The following is a 22,426-nucleotide window of genomic DNA, read 5'->3' as shown; positions in this document are numbered from 1 at the left end:
GTGTACTGTTAATTTTTATTGTTTATTTCACTTTATATATTTACTTTATATCTACCTCACTTGCTTTGGCAATGTTAACACGTTTCCCATGCCAATAAAGCCCTTGAATTGAATTGAGTGAAGAGGCAAGTATGGGCCCATGTTAACGTACATACAGTGAGAGAGTGAAGAAGAGGCAGATACCTGAGTGATTTTGGACTGCATGGAGGAGACTATGGCTGTGGACACTTGTTTCTCTTTCTCCTGCGAGCCGTCCCTGAAAAGAGAGACAAAGAATGGGGCAAAGAGAGAGGGGGAGAGAGAGGGGCAAAGAGAGAGAGAAAGAAGAGGTGGAGGAGAGAGAGATGGGGAGAGATGGAGAGAGAAAGAAAAGGTGGAGGAGAGAGATAGGGAGAGATGGAGAGAGAGAGAAGGTGGGAGAGAGAAATAGGGAGAGATGGAGAGAGAAAGAGAAGGTGGAGGAGAGAGAGAGAGAGAGAAAAAGAAGGTGGGGGAGAGAGATCGGGAGAGATGGAGAGAAAAAGAGAAGGTGAGTGGAGAGAGAGATAGGGAGAGATGGAGAGAGAAAGAGAAGGTGTGGGGGAGAGAGATCGGGAGAGATGGAGAGAGAAAGAAGGTGAGTGGAGAGAGAGATAGGGAGAGATGGAGAGAGCAAGAGAAGGTGGGGGGAGAGATGGAGAGAGAAAGATAAGATGGGGGAGAGAGAGATAGGGAGATGGGGAGAGAGATGGGGGAGAGAGAGATGGAGAGAGATGGAGAGAGAAAGAGAAGGTGAGTAGAGAGAGAAAGAGAAGGTGGGGGGAGAGAGAGAGATAGGGAGAGATGGAGAGAGAGAAAGAGAAGGTGGGGGGAGAGAGAGAGAGATAGGGAGAGATGGAGAGAGAGAAAGAGAAGGTGGGTGGAGAGAGAAAGAGAAGGTGGGTGGAGAGAGAAAGAAAATGTGGGGAAAAGATGGAGAGAGAAAGAAGGTGGGGGGAGAGAGTGGGAGAGAGAAAGAAGGTGGGGGAGAGAGTGGAAGAGAGAAAGATAAGGTGGGGGAGAGAGAGGGAGAGATGGATGAAAGAGAGGATGTGTATATGAAAGGTCTTTATACAATATTCATGGGTACTGCCTGCTGAGTGTTGTAAAACTGGACAGACAAGCAGAAAGAGTGAGAGAGAGAGAGAGGAGGGAGAGAGAGACCCTTTCTCAAGAAACAGAAGTTGCTCATCAAAGTTCCACTCGTCGGAACACACATGACAAGAACAGCCGAAAAACGAATAAATAAATCACAAAAGCAGCAGGAGCTCCTTGCAACTTCCAATAGAATGACCATACCAAAAAAAGTTTTTCCAATATCCCCTCAGAGAAGTTTTATTCATATTCAAATGAAAATAATTTAGGATACAAAAGATATCTCCCCCCCCAATCTGAGCAGACGTGATTCTGTGCTTCCACACATTTCATGTTCCATTCAACAGGTCAGTCATGTTGGCCAAACCAATCCATCCTTCAGCTTCAGAGAGGTCAGCTTCAGAACGCTCTGGTTATGTTCCAAATGGCCCCAGTTCCCTACATAGTGCACTACTTTACCCTAGCAATACATCCCAAATGGCACCCTATTCCCTACATAGTGCACTACTTTACCCTAATATACATCCCAAATGGCACACTATTCCCTGTTTAGTGCACTACTTTAGACCAGAGCTTTACAGGACCCGGTCAACAGAAGTGCACTAAACAGGGAATAGGGTGCCATTTGCAAGGCAAGGAACACGACTGCAAAACACTTGTGAAAACTCAAGAGTTTAAAAAAATATAATTCTGGTTAATCAGCTTTGATAAATCCTATTATTTCTTATGGGACAGTTTGATAGCCTTGTTTGTCTGTAGAAAGTATAATATTTCACAGATTAATTCTCATTCTGGGGTACAGGTGAGTGTGTATGCCATCTGGCAAACTCAACAGTGCCATTGATTCACAGCATTATATGCTCGGTCAGGTGTTTCATTTGATTCGCCAAAGGAGACAGCTAGCCTTACTGGGTTCCAACATTACAGACAAAAGACTCGACAATGTACATACATTAATAGGTAGCCTACATTAGCATGGCCTGCACTAAATGATATGAAGGATTCCTGGTCAGGTGCTACTGTTGAGTAACACATGTTCAACCAAAGCACTTCAGTGTAGCACGCCGTGTCCTTCCTTCCTTCCTTCCCAGAGGTAGTGTATAAACAGACTGTTGAGGTGGGGTGCTTTACCTGGAGAGGCTGGAAGTGGGGCTGGTGGGAGGGGAGGCGCTGGGGGACTTCTTGGCTCCTCTGGGGTACGAGGAGGGGGAACAGGAAGAGCCCTTGGTTGGGAGCTTGACCTTAGAACTCTTCCTCTTCCTTTTCTCATGAGGGGACCTGGGAGACAGGGAGGGAGGGAGACAGGGATGGATAGAGATACAGGGAGTATTTTGAATCTGTACTCCAGTACTTTAGATTTGAAATGATACAATGACCATGAGCTTAAAATGTAGACGGTCAGCTTTAATTTGAGGGTATTTTCATCCATATTGGCTGAACCATTTAGAAATTATAGCACTTCTTGTATGACGACGCGTGAGAAAAGTTAAGAGGCACAAATATCATTACATTACGCACAAATATCAGTGTCACTGTCACAATACATTTGGAGCTCACGGTACATGGTGAAATTGCCCCGAACCCTTTCAGGAAGTAATGGATTGAGTGATACAGAGAGACAGTGAGTGAGGAGGCCTACAATGCATTCACAGGGCTGCTGTGGCTCAAACTGCTACAGTGAATACAGAAAAGCCATTCCCTCACAGCATTGACCCACTGTTTCCATGGTTTCACCGTTACACGCTTTTCCACGGATCCCAGCAGCCCTACCTGGATCTGGAGTGCCTCCTGGGCAGAGCGGGGCTGATGCCAACGCGATAGGCGGCAGTGCCGTAGCGCTCCCTCTCCTCACGTCTCCTCTCGGACGAGTGAGCCCTTCGGTCCCTCCTCCCAGGGGACTTGGAGCGAGACCTGCAGACAGACACAGGGCGTGAGAGACGGATATGAACACAGAGATGGGAGAGAGAGTACGAGAGAGAAAGAGAGTGGTGAGAAGAGGGGAGGGGACACAAAGAGAAGGAAGGAGAGAGGTGGGAAGAGAGGACACAGCGAGAGAGAGGAAGGACAGAGGGGAAAACTCTAAACAACACAAGGAAATTAAATATGCAGTATATTCCGCAGTGCCTGGGGCAAAAGTCTGTCTTTTCTCTAGTGGTGAGCAGTGAGGAGAAACGAATAACCAGTGAGGGTGTGAAATACTCAAACAGAGGGGAAATTGCCAACTTTTTACACTCCTTTAAACCAGCAGCTGGTCTCTGGGGCTGACCCGTCCTCCCACGTCCCATGCACCCCAGCCCTCTAACCACTACTGTGCTCTGCGGCCACCTCTCAGTTTCATTACCAATCCGAGTACTGTTCACGGGGCTGCTCTTAGTGAACGTAGTGAGATAGAGGGCAGAGGAAAGAGATGCGAAATAGAGTTATCCACTTCTAAAGTAGAGTTGAGCACTTTTCACTTCAAAAGTGGTTTATAATGTTACCCATCCGTCGCGCCAGCTATGCTCACTCCTTTTCTTTTTACCCTACAAGTAAGGAGGGGTAGAGCCAGGGTCATTATCTGTGTAGTAAAGGCCACTATGTAAATGTCAGTGTCTGCAGAGGGGTTTAACTCACTGGGGTGGCAGTCATTGCCCCAGTCTGGTCAATACTCGCCACATTAGCCCTGATAGATGAACAAGATGTAACTGTGTACAGGCCGGGCCCATCCCTCACACTCCTCCGCTCTCTCTTCATCCCCCTGCCTGTCTGTCCTCCCCGGGCCATAGCTCTATATAATATAGGACAGCCATTACCATGGTGATTCAGTCGTTTCACATCCCACTGCCAAGGGCAATAACGACACCAAATGACTCTCGCAATAATAAGTGACAAAAACTAAATTGAATTTCTCCTGATTTAAAATGTCACCCCCCCCACCAGCTACAAATGAGTGTTTATTTGAGAACACTAACGTACGTGCACGTCTGGAAACACTCTCGCACAGTTACACACATTTAATGCACACGCACAAACTGGCCACACACCGATGAAAATTCTATCTAATGGAGCCGTTTAAAAAGTACTTTGCAGCTGGGGACACAGTGGACCGTTGGACAAAAGCCAAATTTGCTCAAGGATAAACACAAACAGACGGGTCATTCTTGGCTATAGGGGGCTGAAGAAATGACAAAGTGAGGAAAAGGGAAGTTGTCAGAGGAAGGGTGCAATTTGAGGGCAACTGTACATTCGAGGTAGACATTCCCTGCACCCCCCCTCATTATCTGTCCTGTATGGACGTTGTTGACCCTTCATGGGTCCACAGGGGCCTCTAAACTCTGCTGGTAATGATCTCACACTGGCCCCTGGGGCCAAGGGCCCCAATTAAACACCCAGGGGTGGAACAGGGGGGGCAGGGGCTAAGGATGGGGGCATGACAGGCCTGTCAATGACTACAGACAATGTCAGAGGGTTGACCCTGGTACTGTGAGACAGGATGCAAATGATGGACAGAGAGAAGGGGATGAGAAAGACAGAGAGGTGGGAAAGTAGTAGCTCTTGAGTTAATGGAGAGCAGCAGTCCTGCTGATGTGTTAACAAGGGGGAACCTCCCCTGACACAGAGCGAGCGAGCGAGCGAGAGCGAGAGAGAGAGAGAGAGAGAGCGAGAGAGAGAGAGAGAGAGAGAGAGAGAGAGAGAGAGAGAGAGAGAGAGAGAGAGAGAGAGAGAGCCCATTGAGCTGCTAGAGACTGGTGAGGAGGAGCCGGGACACGAGCAGAGTAAGCTGCCAATTTAATTCCGTCGTCAGACCTAGACAGATTGAGACTGCGTCTCAAATGGCACCCTATTCCCTATATAGTGCACTACTTTTGTCCAGCGGCCATAGGGAGTAGGGAGCGATTTGGGACGCACTAATACAGACAAGCAGCCAGTCAGCCAGCCACCTGCAGGAAGGCTCCATTACCTCTTTCTCAAGGTTAGTAAGGGAGACCTTTAAAAGGCTGGGGATTGAAATGAGGAGTGATTGGCAGGGCTGATGTCTGCACAACCCTCAGAGGTTCCCCTCTGTAGAACCAGATTAAACCTTTCAGATGCTCCTCATTCTAAAAAAATGTCACTTGTGTCCCAAACGTCACCCTATTCCCTATGTAGTACACCCATAGGGCTCTGGTTAAAAGTATTGCACTGTGTAGGGAATAGGATCGATTTGGGATGCAGTCTGAATCTTCATCAACGCTGTAAAAAAAAAGAGTAGGAGCTCACTGTCTCTTCCAGCCTCCCAACACAAAAAAAAAACGCTGACTGATTCTGTGACTGGTCATTATCAGGGATCCATTTCACTCTTCCCTTCAAATTTCGCCACAGACCGGATTTTTTTCTTTCTTCATTTGACTTGCTCTGCAAAAAAATACGAAAGAAAATGGAGGAAATTTGGTGTGCTTGCACATTACAGGATTGCAATCTCTGACACGAGGCTCAGCGGATGCCCCCTTCTCAATCTAGGCCCTTTAATTCACATACTGTAAGTGATTTAAAACCTCGGGCAGAAACGATTAAATCTCAGTGAAATTACATTAAGGCTCGTCAGGATGACACCATGAGACCGGCGTAATTACTGCAACTCCAGCCGCTGATAATGCCAATTGGCCGTGATTTCCAAAAAGAGAGATGAAAAATTCAAGATGAAAACTTGGAGAGCGTGTGGAGGCGTCGGGAAACTACAGAGAGAGGAAGCCGACAGATTGCAGTGAAGACGGATGAAACTCTCAGTTTCACAACAAAGTCATCTAGTTGATACTGCCAGCCAGACAGAAAGCTACTTGCTTCATTAGGCAGTAGGCACCAGCTACTGTAGGTTCATAAATAGAGCACCTTTATCTTTGATGAATTATGTTAAAAAATCTGAGCTTTAGGCCATCTTCTATTGCCCAATGTGTAAAGACAACACCTGTTCAACTGTAAAGGCCATGGTTGTGATGAGAGAGCCATAGGACCGGGTTGTTGTGAGGAATACGGGTTGGACCACTCACCTAGACCTGCGGACCATTCTGTACGCGCTTGGCAGGGCGTGCTTGGTTTTAGGCCGGGAGCGCGATCTCGACCGTGACCGCTTCTTGCGTTTCTTCTTCTTCTTCTCTCTGTCCCGGTTCTTCTCCGGTCGTCTAGAGGTGGAGGAGGAAGAGGGTAGCAGGAGGGTGGAAGAGGAGGAGGGGGGCTCTTTGCTTTTGAAGGTGCTGACGTCAGGTGGTCTTTGATCAGCTGGGTACACATGTGCTCTAGAAGCCAGAGGAGGGGGGGCTGAGACAACGGGGGCCACTGGGACCTCTGGCAGCTGTGGCTGGGGTAGAGAGAAGGAGAGAGAAAGAGGGATTAGCGAAATAAAGAAGAGGGGGGAGGGGGCACATTCATGACAAACATACATCTGCACCTTGGGGCATTTTCTAGTTTAACAGTCCAAGAAAAACCAAACGTATTGATTGATGCAAACCAATCAGAACTCTTCCCTTTGACAGAGGGGGCTGAGGAGAGAGAGAGGGGGCTGAGGAGAGAGAGAGAGGGGGCTGAGGAGAGAGAGAGAGGGGGCTGAGGGAGAGAGAGAGGAGAGAGAGAGAGAGAGAGAGAGAGAGAGAGAGAGAGAGAGAGAGAGAGAGAGAGAGAGAGAGAGAGAGAGAGAGAGAGAGAGAGAGAGAGAGAGAGAGAGGAGAGAGAGAGAGAGAGAGAGAGAGAGAGAGAGAGAGAGAGAGAGAGAGAGAGAGAGAGAGAGAGAGAGAGAGAGAGAGAGAGAGAGAGAGAGAGGGAGAGGGAGAGGGAGAGAAGGAGAGAAGGAGAGAGAAGGAGAGAGAGAGGGAAGGAGAGAGAGCGAGAGAGGAGGATTCACAACTGCCGCCTCCTGTGTTTGTGCATCTGCCGACGGATCAATAGGAGCAGCCACAGGCTTAAGGTGATCTGGGAGACATTATCTAAATTCAGCCTGCGTCTCCAATCAATGTTGAGCGTGTATGTGTGTGCGTGCCTGTATGATTTTGTGCTTGCGTGTGAACTCGACCGACCCAGGTAAAGGGTTAAGTCATAGTTCTGGGGCCGTGCACTCCTAGCTCTGTCCTCGGATCATGATAACTGCTCGCCGTGAGCTGGTTCTGGTTGTGGTTCTTCCCTCAGACTTACTCCGTTGTTAATTAAAAGATGCTGGTTACACAACACAATGCAGCCTGATAGCTAGCGCCCTGCCCTGCCTGCCTGGCTTACAAAACATAATTGGCCCTTCTCCACTGTCAGCACGAAAGTGCCTCTAATTACTTCAGTATGTGTCTGTCTGGTTAAATTAGGTCTTCTGCCTGCCACTGGATCCAACATCACAACTGGGCCTCAATCAATCAATGTAGCGTCACACGCCATCGAACTTCCATTTTGCCATCGTGAGGAGAGAGACAGTGGGTTGGGAGTGTGCAATAGTGGAGACTTTGGGTATGGAAGTGTTCATATGTGGAACAAGAAAGTGTGTATGTGTGTGTTAGAGAGAGAAAGAAAAAAATGAGTGTGTGTGTCAGAGTTTGCCGCAGTATCTGCAGAGACTCAGCTCCGGCGACAGTGGGTCAAATGAGCTCTCAGGAGCCTCGACTTAACCGGGACACAATGTCTTCTCTTAACAGCATATTTATAACCTACCCTGTCCCAATTAATAGTGAAACAGGACTACTTATTTTCCTCTTCCTCCTTCTTCCCTCACGTGGAGCGAGCGAGAGAGCCACGTTCCCCCCCCCCCCTCCCAACCTGCTCTAGACAGCTCAAGCGCACGGCAGGGGAGGCGAGGAGAGAGGTAGAGGAGGATAAAGAGGAGAGGCAGAGAAGAGGGGCAGAGAGGAGAAGAGGGATCTGCGTTATTGGCTTTGATAAAGTTTTCGGGTATCAGTATTTTGCGGTGTGATGCGGTACGCTGCGGTGGCTCAAGGCAGATAGTGAGGAGGATGGCTGGGGGGATATTTCAAGGAGGTTTTGGGTTAAAAATAGAATGACATTTAGGCAGGCTTATCCCCCAGAGACATGGGGAGAGAAGAGTGTGTAGCCTGACCTCTGTGAAGCACACCTCCACACTGGAGAGACATGTAGTGTATGGGAGAAGAGGACACAGAAAGAGGAGGAAGATGGATAGTAGAAGAGAGAGATGGATGGAGAGGAAGAGGAACGCAGTCAATCATGAGCGAGAGGGGGTGTCAGAGGGACAGATATTGAGCAAAACATTTGAGCGAGGGCGGACAAGAGAACGAAATGGACAGAGGGCGAATGAGAAGGTCGATGAAAGGGAGAGGATGATGAGAGAGAGAGAGAGTGCGATGAGAGAGAGAGAGGGCGATGAGAGAGAGAGAGAGGGCGATGAGAGAGAGAGAGAGGGCGATGAGAGAGAGAGAGGGCGATGAGAGAGAGAGAGAGGGCGATGAGAGAGAGAGAGAGGGCGATGAGAGAGAGAGAGAGGGCGATGAGAGAGAGAGAGAAAGAGATGAGAGAGAGAGAGAAAGAGAGTGTAGCCAGAATCCACAACTCTCGGTGTGCAAACAAACTGCTCCAGGTCACCTTGCCTGTTGTCATACCGTAATATGGGCCACGTCAATAACTCTGAAGCACCAAAAAACTTTGCCTGCACTTTTTTGCAACACATCCCACCCAGTAACGGCTCAAGCTCTGCCATCTACTCTTCACAGGCTTCAATTAACTGGCTTTGACAGACTCAATATGTTTACAAGGAAATGGAACTAAATCTGAAGCGCTGGTCCTGTAATCAATCAATAATTCACACTTGTGGCCAACTCTGGGATGGCTTCCGTTACAACAGCGAGACATTGGCTGAAGCAATAATTAGCTCGACGCTGCGCCGCTCCTGGTGTTTCAGAGTTGTGTGTGTGTGTGTTTGGGAGCGTCCCTGTGGAATGTGAGAGGAGGATAGTATGGATACACAACTCTATAAACACAAACTTGACAGCCAGGGAAAACAAGGCGAGCAAACCGCCGTCCACACACACAGCGCTGTATCCGATGCTGTAGTAGACAGAGTTTACAAAGGATGGCCAAAAGAATCAAGGTGACTACAAAACTACAAATAAAGTTAAGTTTATAACAGGATGAAAGTATACCCTAACACGCCCAGACTGAACAAATAAGAAATGCTTGTTGAAAGTTTAAAAAAAAATATGACTTTTGACTTTATTCCAGGTTCTGAGAGAGAGAGAGACACAGGCGTTGTGGGAGCATTTAAAGCCGGAATGGTAGGGGTGTAATGGTACATGTATTCATATCGAACCGTTTGGTAAGGGCACCTCGGTTTGGTCCGCACTGTGAACTACAATGAATACATAAAAAAAGACATGTACAAAATGAAAACAGAAGGTCTATAGGCTATGCATACGCTGTGTGACTAAAACATTAACGTTAATAAAAATTGTAATCTTAGTTTCAATTTACAGTTTGGGGACATTTTGGCTTCCCAGTAGATTACGACAGAGATGGACAACGACTTGTGGATAAATAGACTACGCAGCTGCCAACACCTCAAATACGTTGACACATTTAGGCCGTAAATCACCTCAGTATAACGGAGCAAGACGGAAACGCAAAGAAACAGATAGGTCGGCTGTTTTTGGAATAGTCTTTGGTTTATAGCCGCAGATATGTGTATCTGTGATTGAGAATAGGGGGTTTCAGGCAGCACCTTGTGAAAGTGCTTAAGCCATGTAACTAACTTTCCTCTTGTACCTATTTCAGCAAACATGTAGTACCTGCTAAAAATAAGCAAGCAAAAGCCAAATGAATTTCAATAAATTGGCAAATGCACCCTGTGTTGCACATACTTAACAGTGGCACCTCAACACATTACTACCCCGGAATGGCAGGTGAACGGTGCTATAAACATGCCCTCTTCATGACAATCACAAATACGTATCTGGCACTGAAGGAGGCAGTATACTGGTGCGTTCGTTACCAAGATGGAAGTGGGGATTTACCACAACCGACTGGGAAAAATCTATTTCAACAGCCCTCCAACAGGTAATTATACTGAACAAAAATAGAAACACAAAATGTAAAGTGTTGGTCCCATGGTTCAAGAGCTGAAATAAAAGATCCCAGAAATGTTCCATACGCACAAAAAATATATTGCGCACAAATTTGTTTACATCCCTGTTAGTTACCAGTTCTCCTTTCCAAGTGAATCCATTTACCTGACAGGTGTGGCATATCAAGAAGTTTATTAAACAGAACTATCATTACATAGGTGCACCTGTGCTGGAGACAATATAAGGACACTCAATGTGCAGTTTTAAACACAATGCCACAGAAGTCAAAGTTTTGAGGGAGCATGCAATTGACATGGTGACTGCAGGAATGCCCACCAGAGCTGTTGCCAGAAAATGTAATGTTAATTTGTCTACCATATTCCGCTTCCAACATCATTTTACAGAATTTGGCAGTATGTCCAACCAGCCTCACAACATGTAACCACACCAGCCCAGGACCTCCACATCCGGCTTCTTTACCTGCGGGATCATCTGAGACCAGCCACCCGGACAGCTGATGAAACTGTGGGTTTGCACAACCGAAGAATACATTCAGAAACTGTCAGAAACCGTCTCAGGCTAGGTCATGTGCATGATCTCGTCCTCACCAGGGTCTTGACCTGACTGCTGTTTGGCATCGTAACTGACTTCAGTGGGCAAATGCTCACCTTCAATGATCACTGGCATGCTGGAGAAGCGAAGCACGTGGGTGGCAGCATCATGTTGTGGGGATGCTTTGCTGCTGGAGGGACTGGTGCACTTCACAAAATAGATGGCATCACGAGGCAGGAAAATTATGTGGATATATTGATGCAACATCTCAAGGCATCAGTCAGGAAGTTAAAACTTGGTCGCAAATGGACAATGACCCCAAGCATACTTTAAAAGTTGTGGTAAAATGGCTTAAGGACAACAAATTCAAGGTATTGGAGCGGCCATCACAAAGCCCTGACATCAACCCCATAGAAAAGTTGTGGGCAGAACTGAAAAAGCATGTGAGAGCAAGGGGGCCTACAAACCTGACTCAGTTACACTAGCTCTGACAGGAGGAATGGGCAAAATTCACCAAATTTATTGTGGGAAGCTTGTGGAAGGCTCCCTAAAATGTTTGACGCAAGCTAAACAATTTAAAGGCAATGTTACCAAATACTAATTGAGCGCATGTAAACTTCTGACCCTATGGGAAATAAAAGTTTGGGAAATAAAAGTTTAAATAAATCATTCTCTTTAATATTATTCTGACATTTCACATTCTTAAAATAAAGTGGTGATCCTAACTGACCTAAGACAGGGAATTTTTACTAGGATTAAATGTCAGGAATTGTGTAAAACTGAGTTTAAATGTAGTTGGCTAAGGTGTATGAAAACTTCCGATTTCAACTGTAGCTAGGTAGGACAACCACATACAGTATCATAAGATATTACTTTTTTTTTTTAAGTAGCTATCAGCAAATCAAAAAGCCACGTGCGACTGTTAGTGTATGTAAACTTCCGACTTCAACTGTAGCATGATCCATGACTAGAATACAGTATATAGATATTAAGTGAGTGAAACAGTATGTAAACATTAAAGTGACCAGTATGTTCACTTTAACGACTGAGTTCTGAGTCTTCAGGGTATAGGTTAGCTCGTAATGCCTCAAAAAACAAAAACCCTGCTGTTGACCATAGTTTGTGGGAATTGGGCACGAGACATCACCCATGCCTAAGTGAATGGAGCTGAGACAGAGGGCTAGAATCAAGAGAAGAGGCCTGTGATTGTGCAATGTTTGGGTCTGGTCTGGGGCTGCCAGAGCTGTAATCTGACTAGGAGGCTTGAGATCAGCACCCCTTCACCACGTGGCAAATTGATTGGGGTAGCCAGATGAGGGGATTTGCCAGCTCCTAAAAACCAGGCTGTGTTTTTAAACTCCCCCGGTCCAAGCATATGGTCAGGTAATAGCCAGCTCTCGCTATCAGAGAGCAAGAGAGAGAGCAAGCGAGACCATATGAGAGAAAAAGGGAATGAGTGGTTGGCCAGAGAGAGACCCCTACCGACTGGAAGTAGAAAAAAACACATCTGTAATGTAATCCATGAACTGTAATCTGACAGTCAGTCATACTACTCCATATGAACAGCTGTGTGATGACTATAGGACATTATAGCATCTACTGTATGACAATTAAGGTTTTCAAAGGGTAGGAAACTTTCTATTAAATTTCCAGAATTTTGGGGGAAATTAAGCCCTGGACTTTGGGGAATTTTGCTTAAATTCATCAAAAAGTTAGCTTATAACAGCAAACCTTTTTTGAGGGATACACTTAACTTTTACAACTAGGGGGCAGTATTTTAATTTTGGGATAAAAAACGTTCCCGTTTTAAACAAGATATTTTGTCACGAAAAGATGCTCGACTATGCATATAATTGACAGCTTTGGATAGAAGACACTCAGACGTTTCCAAAACTGCAAAGATATTGTCTGTGAGTACAACAGAACCGATGTTACAGGCAAAACCCAGATAAAAATCCAACCAGGAAGTGACGCATTTTTTAAAACCGCCTCATGCCAATGACTCCGTATATGGCTGTGAATGAGCTACGTTTTCCAAGTTTTCCCCAAGGTGTCGACAGCATTGTGACGTCTTTTTAGGCATTTCCCTTAAAGAATGGCTGTAAGGGACCACATATGGCATGTGACATATGACATGGTGTCTCCCGCAGAAAACCTTGCGTAAAATACTGAGGTAGCCATTTTTCCAACCGCTTCTTATGAGAAACCAACTGCCTCGATGTATATATTATCGAATATATATTTGTTAAAAACACCTTGAGGATGGATCTTAAACAACGTTTGCCGTGTTTCTGTCGATATTATGGAGCAAATTTTGAAAAGTTTGGCGTTATAGTTGTAGCATTTTTGGGTCGATTTCTCGGCCAAGCATGGTGAACAAACGGGAGCTATTTCGCCTACAAAAATAATATTTTGGGAAAAAAGGAACAATTGCTATCTAACTGGGAGTCTCCTGAGTGAAAGCATCTGAAGTTCTTCAAAGGTAAATGATTTAATTTGGTTGCTTTTCTTATTTTCGTGAAAATGTTGCCTGCTGCCAGCAAAGCCTAGCATAGCATTATGCCATGATAAACTTCTAGAAATGCTTGTCTAGGGTTGGCTGTAAAGCATATTTTGAAAATCTGAGATGACAGTGTTGTTAACAAAAGGCTAAGCTTGTATTTGAATATATTTATTTAATTTCATTTGCGATTTTCATGAATAGGAAAAGTTTATAGGGGTATTTATGTCCTTTGCGTTATGCTAATGCGTTTGAGGCTATGATTACGCTCCCGGATATGGGTTTGCTCGTCGCAAAAGGTTAACTAGTAAATAGTAGCCTACAAGACCGCGTGTTTACATCATTTAGAACTTGTTAACAATTTCTCGTAGTTCGTTTTTGCTACCATGTGGGTTTTAGCTTGCTTGAGCCTGCTAACTGAGTGTTAATTCACCGGTTTACATACGTTTCATTTTAAAACATTTATCTTACAAAGGAGTTGTTTAATAATCTAACTGCTTAACTATTTATCGGTATATGGAATTGTATTTTAGATATTTATTTTTATACAATGTTTTTTCTAATCTTTACATGAAAATTCTACGGGCACTAGCTGATGTGTGGAACATTTCACTGCAGCTGATGTAGAAGGAAAAGCTGTGTACCTTTGCAAAAACTGTGCCAAATCATATGTGAAGAATGCACCAAAAATACAGAATCATCTGGCCAAGTTCCCTTAGCGCTCCCAACAAGCAACCTCTGACAAAAGTCCCTCTACTTCTATCCGATGTGAAAATTATGAATCAGAAACCTTATCGATAGCAACAGCTCATGGTGCTCCTGGAACCAGATGTTTTTTTGTCTCAATGGAGGAACGTAGTCAGAGAAATGCTGATGAATGTCTTGCTTGAGATGTGTATCCAACTTGTTCACCTCTGATGCTCACAGGCAATGTGTATTGGAAGAGATTTCTGAATGTTCTCCGCCCAGCAACCACCCCACCTAACCAGACAGGATGTATCTACTCATTTGCTGGATGCAGAGTTCAACAGAGTTCAAGTGAAGGTCAAGCAAATCATAGAGAAAGCAGACTATTGCAATCATCTCTGATGGGTGGTTGAATGTTCGTCAGCAAGGAATAATTAACTACATCATCTCCACCCCTCAACCAGTATTCTACAAGAGCACAGAAACAAGGGACAACAGACACACCGGTCTCTACATTGCAGATGAGCTGAAGGCAGTCATCAATGACCTTGGACCACAGAAGGTATTCACACTGGTGACAGACAATGCTGCGAACATGAAGGCTGCTTGGTCTAAAGCGGAGGAGTCCGACCCTCACCACATCACACCCATTAGCTGTGCTGCTCGTGTATTTAATCTTCTCCTCAAGGACAACATGACACTGAAAACAATGGATACACTCTTACAAGAGAGCCAAGGAAATGGTTAGGTATGTGAAGGGTCATCAAGTTATAGCAGCAATCTACCTCACCAAGGAAAGTGAGAAGAATAAGAGCACCACATTGATGCGGCCCAGCAACAACTGTTGGGGTGGTGTGTCATCATGTTTGACAGTCTCTTGGAGGAGAAGCAGTCTCTGCAAGAAATGCCCATATCACAATCTGCCAATATGGACAGCCCCATCAAGAGGACCCTCCAGAATGACGTATTTTGTGAGAGAGTGGTAAGCAGCCTGAAACTCCTGAAACCTATAGCAGTAGCCATTGCACCGATTAAGGGAGACAATGCCATCCTGTCTGATGTTCAGACTCTGCTTGCAGATGTAAGAGAATAAATCCATACTCCCCTGCCCACTTCACTGTTGCTCCAAGCAGAGGAAACTGCAGTTCTAAAATATATCAAAAAGTGTGAAGACCTCTGCCTGAAGACCATACACACAGCAGCATACATGTTGGACACCAAGTATGCTGACAAGAGCATCCTGTCTGGTGCAGAGATCAACAAGGCCAATGGTGTCATCACTACTGTGTCGTCTTGCCACCTTGGCCTGGATGAGGGCAAGGTTCTTGGCAGTCTGGCGAAGGACACTTCCAAGCAAGGGCTTTGGGATGGAGATGCAATATGGCAGTTGTTCCAACATATCTCATCAGCCACCTGCTGGAAGGGACTTTGTGGATCTGAGGCTCTTTCCCTGTTGCCTCCATCATCCTCCAAATCCCACCAACATCAGCTACTTCAGAGTGCAACTGGTCCTTGTTTGGGAACACACACACCAAAGCACACAACAGGCTGATATAAGGGTTAAAAAAATTGGTACCATCCGGGCAAATTTCAAGGCTTTTTGAGCCTGATGATGATCCTCCCTCAACAAGGTTGTAAAGTGACAGTGAAGATGAGACCTCAGTCTGATGTTCAAGAGGTGGACATTGAGGAGGTCCAGGGAGAAAACATGGAAGCCTGAGATGTTGAAAACATTTTTGGGAGATGAGATGGGTATGAACCAGACTTGGGGAGGTCTACATTTTTTCCCTCTGAGATCTTGGCTGAGTTCTTTTGACTTTCCCATGATGTCAAGCAAAGAGGCACTGAGTTTGAAGGTATTTTGAAAATCTGAGACAGTGTTGTTAACAAAAGGCTAAGCGTGAGAGCAAATAGATTAATTTCATTTCATTTGCGATTTTCATGAATGGTTAACGTTGCGTTATGGTAATGAGCTTGAGGCTGTAGTCACGATACCGGATCCGGGATGGCTCGACGCAAGAAGTGAACAAGAAATGTGTGGAGTGGTTGAAAAACAAGTTTTAATGACTCCAACCTAAGTGTATGTAAACATCCGACTTCAACTGTATTACATCCGACCATGATTGGGAGTCCCATAGGGCAGCGCACAATTGGCACCGCGTTTCTCTCTCTCTAAAAACAGAAATACATGTTTTGGCCTGAATTCAGGTTACAAATCACTCTTTCAGTTTTTGAAAACGAAATACCTGATGAATCGGTTGACCTCTCGTCTCAATCTCATGCCCCCTCCCTCCATACAGGGCTGTCTTAATGGGTTACAGACCTCAAATGGCAAAAGCATTGATCCTTTATCTGCTGGGGCAATCACAGAAGCCATAATCAAAATTTAGCTTGAAAGCCAATTAGAAAGAGAAACGGGCGGGCTGGTAAGCTTTCACAATTTCCCCAAAAACTTTAATGCGCAATTACATGTAAGTTATATGGCCAAGCGGGGAAATCATTAACCCTTTTATTTGGGCAAACAAGAGCCATTTTGCAGAACAAAGCCACCAGATTGGGTGCTTTTGTCCACCTGACAGGCTCTGATAAAGAAGAACCCTTTATCCCTGGAATGTCTGGAAAGTTGGGAACTATGGGCCAGGCAAGGCAAATATTAAAATATCAATTTAAAATATCCAATGATCCCCTTCATACCACTCCAAATAGAGCCCGAGTACACACAGATACACACATGCCAACAGAGAGCTGCTGTAGCCAGGAGAGAGAGCGAGAGAAGGCGAGACCAAGAGAGAGACAGAAGGAAAGAGACAGAAGGAGAGCAAGTGAGCACGTGAGAGGAATAAAGGGAGAGTAGCATAGCGGTATCTGCGGTTCACCTCTCCACCCTGGTTTTGTCTCTAATCACGTCAATTAGCCCTGCCGGGCTCTGGCTGGCCCTTTAAAGAAGCTGAGCTACCTGCTGGAGAGAGACAGGGCTCCCAGGAGAGAAGCCCTTCCTTTGAACAGAGCATGTCAGCACAGAGAGAAAGAGCCCAATCAATTAGAAAGCTACCCCTCACAGCAGCTCACATCACAGCAGCTCTTGACAGAAGTGACTAGGGCTGCTGGGCAAGGAGGGAGAGAGGCAGAGAGAAAGGGAGAGAGACGCGCGCACACACACTTACGAACACAGGCAGGTACACATCTGCGTACACATAGTTCTACCGAAACATCGTCACATAAGTAGACACACACAGTATTTACCAAAAGTGTGTGTGTGTGTGTGTGTGTGTTCGAACTAGAACGTATCAAACTCAATCAATTAAGAGATTAGATTGAAAGGCATCAATATTCATGAACCTGTTGCTTGGAATTGATTCTATAAATAAATCAATACAAGCAAAGGGTAGGAGAGTGGGAGATGTGGCCGTCCGCTGAACGATTTATGGCTCAATTCATCAGAGAGCACAGAGCGCACCGTGGCCAGCTGGCTAGGACGCACACGCACACACTCCTTAATTAGACGGAGTACATTCAAGGTGAAAAGTAGGACCAGAAATTATGACTTTGATCAGCACACATGGTCTGTTTGCAAAATCTGAATTCATTTGAGAAAACAGACTGACTAAAAGCCTGATCTCTCACAATTTGGGATTCAAATTGGATAAAATGTAGCCTAAACAAATATACATTTTCAGTAAATACCACAGCATTTGGGAGAGATGCCCTCTGTGTGTCTGGCAGCTTCAGCACATCTGAGTAAATAGCTAACAAGGCTTGCAAGGTGCTTCCCCCCAGCCTCAAACGCTAATAACACCACAATATGGATGGAGAGTAGAGTAAAGTCAGTGATAGCTACATTTCAGCATATGCAGTAAAATCAGCTTTTTGGGGGAGGGGCCCCAACATCTGGGCCCTCCCTCCCTCCCTCCCTCCCATGGCAAATCGTCCCTATGCGAGAGTACTGTTTTGCTGAGGTCACACTCCGTGTTCTACCAAGAGAACTAATCCCTGTCCAATTTATTCCATTTAGGTCATGTTACGAGTAGGGAGCCCTCTTAAAATTCCGGCCTTGAATTTATTTTTAAACTAAATAAAGTGAGCAGAAGCAGGGTTTTGATTGAAAGCTCCAAACAGTCTTTGATAGCCTCATTTCCTGCGGCACTATCGATCCCTCACTTACTTGCAACTTTCCCTCTAATTTTGTTACGCAGAAAGGAGAACAAGAGAGAGAACAAAAAAACGACAAACAGAAAATAGGCCTGTGTCATTTCTCTCTAGATTTCTTGTTTTTTTTCTCCATCTGCTGCTTCCTGGTTTCTTTCTGCACGCTTTCATTAGTGCTCTATTCAACCATTAAATCTAATTCTCACAGCAGAGTACAATAAAACACTCAGATGAAGAGAAGAGGAGCCCTAAGAGAAGAGGAGCCCTAAGTGTTCGGTTAGGTGTCTCTGGCTAATGCTGTCCAGGAACTTCTTAGTTTCCTGATAAGAAACTAGGAGTCTTGGACATCTGGATCTGGCATTTCTCGTTTGGCCGAAGTGCTGGCAGGACGGTAGGCGGATGGACGGAGAATAGAGGGTTTAGGTACTGGTGTCTAAAGGTATGCTTAAAAAAAATTGTAATCTGTTCAATCCGTGCTAAACTTGCAGCAGGATCTGGTCTTTAACAGGGTATTACGTTACGGACAGGGATATCCATCCACAGAGGAGGAGGAGAGAAGGGGGGGACATAAGCTGGGTTATCTAAGAACAGAGCATGTTCTCTGGGAAAGGGGCAGGAGAGAGAGTCTGGTTTCCCACTTACGCCACTCAACAGGGAGCAGAAGTTGACATGACTCACCAAGACGTTTGGTTCTAGGACAATTATCCATCAAATTTTTATTCATCATAAGATTCACTGTAGCTTTGCTAATGTTTTAGGAACACTTGTCTCATTTGACAGATAATCATTAATGCAGTAATATGCTAGAAAGTCTGAACTTAACTCTGCTTTTAACATATCTTTATATGATGGTAAACTACCATCATGCCAATGAGCTACTTCAAAACAGTAAAAAGAATTAGATGAGGAATAATAAGTGAAAGACGTGATTGGGTCATTGAAGAGAGTATGGTAGGGAGCACAGGAAGCCCAGTTGGCAGACACACACACTACATATACAAAAGTATGTGGACACCCCTTCAAAATGAGTGAATTTGGATATTTCAGCCACACCCGTTGCTGACACATAAAATCGAGCACCCAGCCATGCAATCTCCATAGACAAACGTTGGCAGTAGAATGGCCTTACTGAAGAGCTCCGTGATTTACAACTTGGCACCATCATAGGATGCAACCTTTCAAACAAGGCAGTTTTTAAAATCTCTGCCCTGCTAGAGTTACCCTGGTCAACTGTAAGTGCTGTTATTGTGAAGTGGAAACGTCTAGGCGCAACAACAGCTCAGCAGCAAAGTGGTAACCCACACAAGCTCACAGAACAGGTGAGTGCTGAAGAGTGTAGCGCGTAATAATCGTCTGTCCTCGAGTTCCAAACTGCCCCTGGAAGCAACATCAGCACAATGACTGCTCGGCGGGAGCTTCATGAAATGGGTTTCCATGTTCGAGCAGCTGCACACAAGCTATTAGATCCCCATACGCAATGACAAGCGGAGTGGTGTAAAGCTCGCCGCCATTGGACTGGTGGAAACATGTTCTCTGGAGTGATGAATCATGCTTCACTATCTGGCAGTCCAACTGACGGATCTGGGTTTGGCGAATACCAGGAGAATGTGATCTGTCCCAATGCATAGTGCCAACTGTAAAGTTTGGTGGAGGAGGAATAATGCTCTGGGACTGTTTTTCGTGGTTTGGGCTAGGCCCCTTTGTTCCAGTGAAGGGAAATCTTAACGCTACAGCATACAATGACATTCTAGACAATTCTGTGCTTCCAACTTTGTGGCAACAGTTTGGGGAAGGCCCTTTCCTGTTTCGGTCCATACAGAAATGGTTTGTCGAGATCGGTTTGAAAGTACTTGACTGGCCTGCACAGAGCCCCGACCTCAACTCCAATGAACACCTTTGGAATGAATTGGAACGCCGACTGCGAGCCAGGCCTAACCGCCCAACAACAGTGCCTGACCTCACTAATGCTCTTGTGCCTGAATGGAAGCAAGTCCCCGCAGCAATGTTCCATCTCGCGGAAAGCCCAGAAGAGTAGAGGCTGGTATAGCAGCAGAGGGGGAACCAATTACAATGTAATGCCCTGAGCAGTGCTCAGGTTAAAACTGTACATTGAGAAAAAAACACGTTTTTAGAATGTCGGGCTATCAGACAAATGAATGATACTATTCGAATCGTGAAATGATTTAAAAACCGCATTCCTTACCTCTTCCTAAAAATATGACTCAAATGTTTCTCTTTCACCTCCTTCCCTAATCTCTTTCTCTGCCCTCCTCTTATTTTCCCTGGCAGCCCCTTGCTAAAGCCGGTCAGTATTTCGCTGTGTTCCTGATGGGCTCCTGTCACAGCCATAACCCCAGATGAAATGCAAGCCTCACAAAATAAATGTAAATCTGTGTGCCGATAAGTGCGCCTTCTGCCGAACCCTACCGACAGTTGACTCTCCGTGCCACGGCTTCATAATGGAATACTAAACCAGCTTCACCGCCACAACACACAACATGCACGAGACACAATACACACTAGATAAAATACACACACACAGTTGAAGTCGGAGGTTTACATGCACTTAGGTTGGAGTCATTAAAACTTTTCAACCACTCCACAAATTTCTTGTTAACAAACTATAGTTTTGGCAACAATTCCAGTGGGTCAGAAGTTTACATACAAAGTTGACTGTGCCTTTAAACAGCTTGGAAAACTCCAGAAAATTATGTAATGGCTTTAGAAGCTTCTGTTAGGCTAATTGACATCATTTGAGTCATTTGGAGGTGTATCTGTGGATGTATTTCAAGCCCTACCTTCAAACTCAGTGCCTCTTTGCTTGACATCATGGGAAAATCAAAAGAAATCAGCCAAGACCTAAGAAAAATAATTGTAGACCTTCACAAGTCTGGTTCATCCTTGGGAGCAATTTTCAAACGCCTGAAGGTACCAGGATCATCTGTACAAACAATAGTACGCAAGTATAAACACCATGGAACCATGCAGCCGCCATACCGCTCAGGAAGGAGACGCATTTTGTCTCCTAGAGATGAACGTAATTCGGTGCAAAAAGTACAAATCAATTCCAGAACAAAAGACCCTGTGAAGATGCTGGAGGATGCTGAAGTTACAAAAGTATCTATATCCACAGTAAAACGAGTCCTATATCGACATAACCTGAAAGACCGCTCAGCAAGGAAGAAGCCACTGCTCCAAAACCGCCATAAAAAAAGCCAGACTACAGTTTGCAACTGCACATGGGGACAAAGATCATACTTTTTGGAGAAATGTCACAAAGGAGCGACTGGTAGTAAGGACATCTCTGTGAAACAACAACGATCACCATTTGTTCCACTGGTGAGGAGAAAGGGTTGTTCTCGAACGGCTACTGTAAGAGATGTGGTGTTCGTCATTCACTGAGCTACTGATGCAAAGTCTATGACGTTGTTAAAGTAAAGGAAAACAATACTTGTACTTCTAGTGGAGTCACAGTACTGTAAGCTCAGATCGCTTTACCTCACATGGACAAAGCTCTCCAGTGGTTTCAAACCATTACAGAGACACCTGATTAAGCACAACAGCAGTTCAACAAACTCCTGTAGGCTGAACACAACTTATCCTCATCAATACTACCTAACCCTTCTGTCCTGTCCAGACTGAAGACGTCCTTCAACACCCATATCACAGCTGGCCAGAGTGACAGAGAAGACACGGCCATGACAGGACTCCTCCTGGCTGAACAGGTGACTGTTAGCGTCCCCAAGCAAGGACGTGCCCCATTGGGCACACATAAGAGAGCTGACAAACAGCATTTCCACTGTGGAAGGACACTCCCAACACTTTCTTTGAATCTTATTTATACTTTGAAGTGGCCTAGTGTCGCTTGTCACGGTGTTACCCTGCAGAGGAGAATATGCCCAACGGGGCTTTTCATTTATTTATTTTTTACTGCTTTTCCTTAACCAGATAGTGCTATTTTTTGGGGACATTCATTGCCATGAAAAAGCATTTGCCCCCTTTCTGATTTTCACAATTTTTGCATATATTTGATACCTAATGTTATCAGATCTTCAACCAAAACCTAATATTATATAAAGGGAACCGGAGTTTAAAAAACAACCCCCAAAAATATATATTTAATTAAGTAAGTTATGCAACACCATATTCCCCTGCGTGAAAAAGTAATTGCCCCATTACACTAAATAACTGGTTGTGTCACCTTTAGCTGCAATGACTGCAACCAAATGCTTCATGTCTCTCACATCGCTGTGGAGGAATTTTGGCCCACTCTTCCATGCAGAAATGCTTTAACTTAGCGACATTTGTGGGATTTCAAGCATGAACTACTCATTTCAAATCCTGGTTTTCGGCAGGCATAATGGGACCCAGCTTGTCCAGATAGTAGACTCAAGTTTGCCAAAAAGTA

The 22,426-nt window shown here is 45.1% G+C and overlaps 1 protein-coding gene across 2 annotated transcripts in view; it reads right to left on the bottom strand.

Annotated features, from left to right (window-relative positions):
- Window positions 1–22,426, bottom strand: part of LOC118385360 (splicing factor, suppressor of white-apricot homolog) — a 124,783-nt gene that overhangs the window by 8,250 nt on the left and 94,107 nt on the right. For both annotated transcript variants that reach the window (XM_052515326.1, XM_052515327.1), the window contains exons 14-17: window positions 6,120–6,427; window positions 2,884–3,024; window positions 2,245–2,391; window positions 184–256 (exon numbers count right to left, since the gene is read on the bottom strand). In XM_052515326.1, coding sequence (XP_052371286.1) covers window positions 184–256; window positions 2,245–2,391; window positions 2,884–3,024; window positions 6,120–6,427 — 669 coding nt within the window. The remainder of the gene's footprint in view (window positions 1–183; window positions 257–2,244; window positions 2,392–2,883; window positions 3,025–6,119; window positions 6,428–22,426) is intronic.

The sequence above is a fragment of the Oncorhynchus keta genome, unplaced genomic scaffold (genome assembly GCF_023373465.1).
Source record: "Oncorhynchus keta strain PuntledgeMale-10-30-2019 unplaced genomic scaffold, Oket_V2 Un_scaffold_22955_pilon_pilon, whole genome shotgun sequence".
NCBI classification, from domain to species: domain Eukaryota; kingdom Metazoa; phylum Chordata; class Actinopteri; order Salmoniformes; family Salmonidae; genus Oncorhynchus; species Oncorhynchus keta.
The sequence above is the reverse complement of the archived record's forward strand: the minus strand, read 5'-3'. Positions and strand labels throughout refer to the sequence as shown.